The sequence below is a fragment of the Penaeus japonicus genome, unplaced genomic scaffold (genome assembly GCF_977035675.1).
Source record: "Penaeus japonicus unplaced genomic scaffold, GWHDUDI00000001_assembly GWHDUDI00000005, whole genome shotgun sequence".
NCBI lineage: Eukaryota > Metazoa > Arthropoda > Malacostraca > Decapoda > Penaeidae > Penaeus > Penaeus japonicus.
Window position 1 is genome coordinate 27,648,066 of NW_028234407.1, and position 2,500 is coordinate 27,650,565.

Below are 2,500 nucleotides of genomic sequence, written 5' to 3' on the forward strand. Positions count from 1 at the left end.
TATGCATTGCAATCTTAATTACTGGTGGAAACGGAAAATGCCTGAATGCATAATGATGTCAGATATTCTTCTCTCTTTCTTTTTCTCTTTCTCTCTCTCTCTCTCTCTCTCTCTCTCTCTCTCTCTCTCTCTGTTTTGCTCTCTCTCTTTCTCTTTCACTCTATCTCTTTCTCTCTCTTCATCTCTTTCTCTCTCTCTCTCTTTCTCTATCTATCTATTTATCTATCTATCTCTCTCTTGTTCTCTCTCTCTCTCTCTCTCTCTCTCTCTCTCTCTTGTTCTCTCTCTCTCTCTCTCTCTCTCTCTCTCTCTCTTGTTCTCTCTCTCTCTCTCTCTCTCTTCATCTCTTTCTTTATTTCTTTATTTCTGTCTGTCTGTCTGTCTGTCTGTCTGTCTGTCTGTCTGTCTGTCTGACTGTCTGTCTGTCTGTCTGTCTGTCTGTCTGTCAGTCTGTTTGTCTGTCTGTCTGTCTGTCTGTCTGTCTGTCAGTCTGTCAGTCAGTCTGTCTGTCTGTCTGTCTGTCTCTCTCTCTCTCTCTCTCTCTCTCTCTCTCTCTCTCTCTCTCTCTCTCTCTTCGTGGGCATTATTATACAAAAATATTGCATGACGATCGAAATATTACTTGATTAATATGTTGCAATTACACCTTGATAAAGTGATTAGAATGATTAGTAAATAGCAATGCAATTATTAGAATGGCATTAATATAATCAAGAAAGTAACATATAGATACGTTGTATAGATACGATTTTGATGATAACAATGATAATATTAATACTAATATTAGTAGTATTAATATTAACAGTAGTGATGATGATGATGATGATGATGCGATGAAGATGACGATGATGATGATGGTAATAACGATAATTGTTATAATAATGACAATAATGATAACACTATTATTCATAACAATAGTAATAGTGTTAACAGTGACTGTAATAATGATAATGATGATAACGATAATGATAATTACAACAGCAGTTATTATATTGCTATCATTATAATTTTCAAAAACGATAATAATGATTATAATGATAATAATAATGATCATCATAATGATAATTATGATTAGTAGAAATAATGATAATAATGATACTAATAATGATACTAAAATTAATAATGATGATAATGATAATCATAACAAAGATAATAATCATGATGATAATGATAATAGTGATAGTAACAATGATAATAATAATAATAACACTAACAATAATAATGATAATGATTATATCAGTAATAATAATAAAGATGATAAATACAATAGTAATAATGATAATAATAATAGGAATAATAATAGAAATGGTGATAATAATAATAATAATAATAATAATAATAATAATAATAATAATAATAATAATGATATTAATAATGATAATAATGATAATAATAATGGTAATAATAATAATGGTGATAATGATAATGACATTAATGAAAATAAGAATAAGAATAGATGATGATAATGATAATAATAATAACGACAATATCAATAATAATGATAATGAGTGTAATAACAATAGTGATGATGATGATGATAATTGTTGCAGTGTTTTATTTTTGTATGGTGACTATCATATGATTATAATCATATGATCATACAACAGTCATAATGATGATAATAATGATAAAACTAACAATAATGATAATGATAATGATAATTCTTATTCTTATTATCATTATCTTATCATTATTATTGTTATTAAAGTCATATTCATCATCATTGTTACCATCATCATCATAACAATAATAGTTACAATTGGAATAATAAAGGCAAAAAAAAAAAAAAGCTCCCAGGCATACCAACCCCGCCGCAAATCCGAAAGCATGAACAACCATGACTAAAACATGTCCGACACCACTCTACCTCTTTCTCTGCTGGCTTGGTGACTCCCCTTATCGTCCAGGTGAGGGAAGCCGAGGGGAGAGAGCCCTCAGATGTGCAAACGAGGCGTATTAGGTGACCCTCTTTCTCTGGTCCGGGGTTGGTGATCACGACGCTGGTTGGCAGCACTGCGCGGAGAGAAATTAAGGGCGGGAAGATCGTAAATTATATGAAGGAATTATAAACACGGGGATGATAACGATGAGGGAGATAATGATGATGGTCATTATAATGATGATGATACTCATGATTATGATGAGGATGATTATAATGTTGTTAATCTAGATGATATTAATGATGAGTATATGCTTATAGTGTTCTTCATAAGGATGATTATACTAATTATAACTATGATTATAATGTTTTTCATAAGGATGGTAAAGCTGATCATTAAAATTATCATAATCGTGATAATAATGACGATAATTATGATGTTCATAATGATAATGGTAACGAAAAAAATACATCAATGATAATAATAGATATATCATGACAATATGGATAATATTAAGTAATAGTAAAGATAAGGATAAAATTATTGCTAATACTTATGACAATACTGATAATAATTGTAATAATGATAGTAACAATAACAATGATAGTAACAAAACTAAT

At 29.7% G+C, this 2,500-nt stretch overlaps 1 protein-coding gene across 1 annotated transcript in view; it reads right to left on the reverse strand.

The window, feature by feature from the left end:
* LOC122254658 (hemicentin-2) overlaps nt 1–2,500 on the reverse strand; it is a gene marked incomplete at its 3' end in the record, with an annotated part of 141,626 nt that overhangs the window by 29,265 nt on the left and 109,861 nt on the right. The window contains 1 exon segment of the mRNA XM_086536690.1: nt 1,868–2,013. Within this exon segment, the coding sequence (XP_086392816.1) occupies nt 1,868–2,013 (146 nt within the window).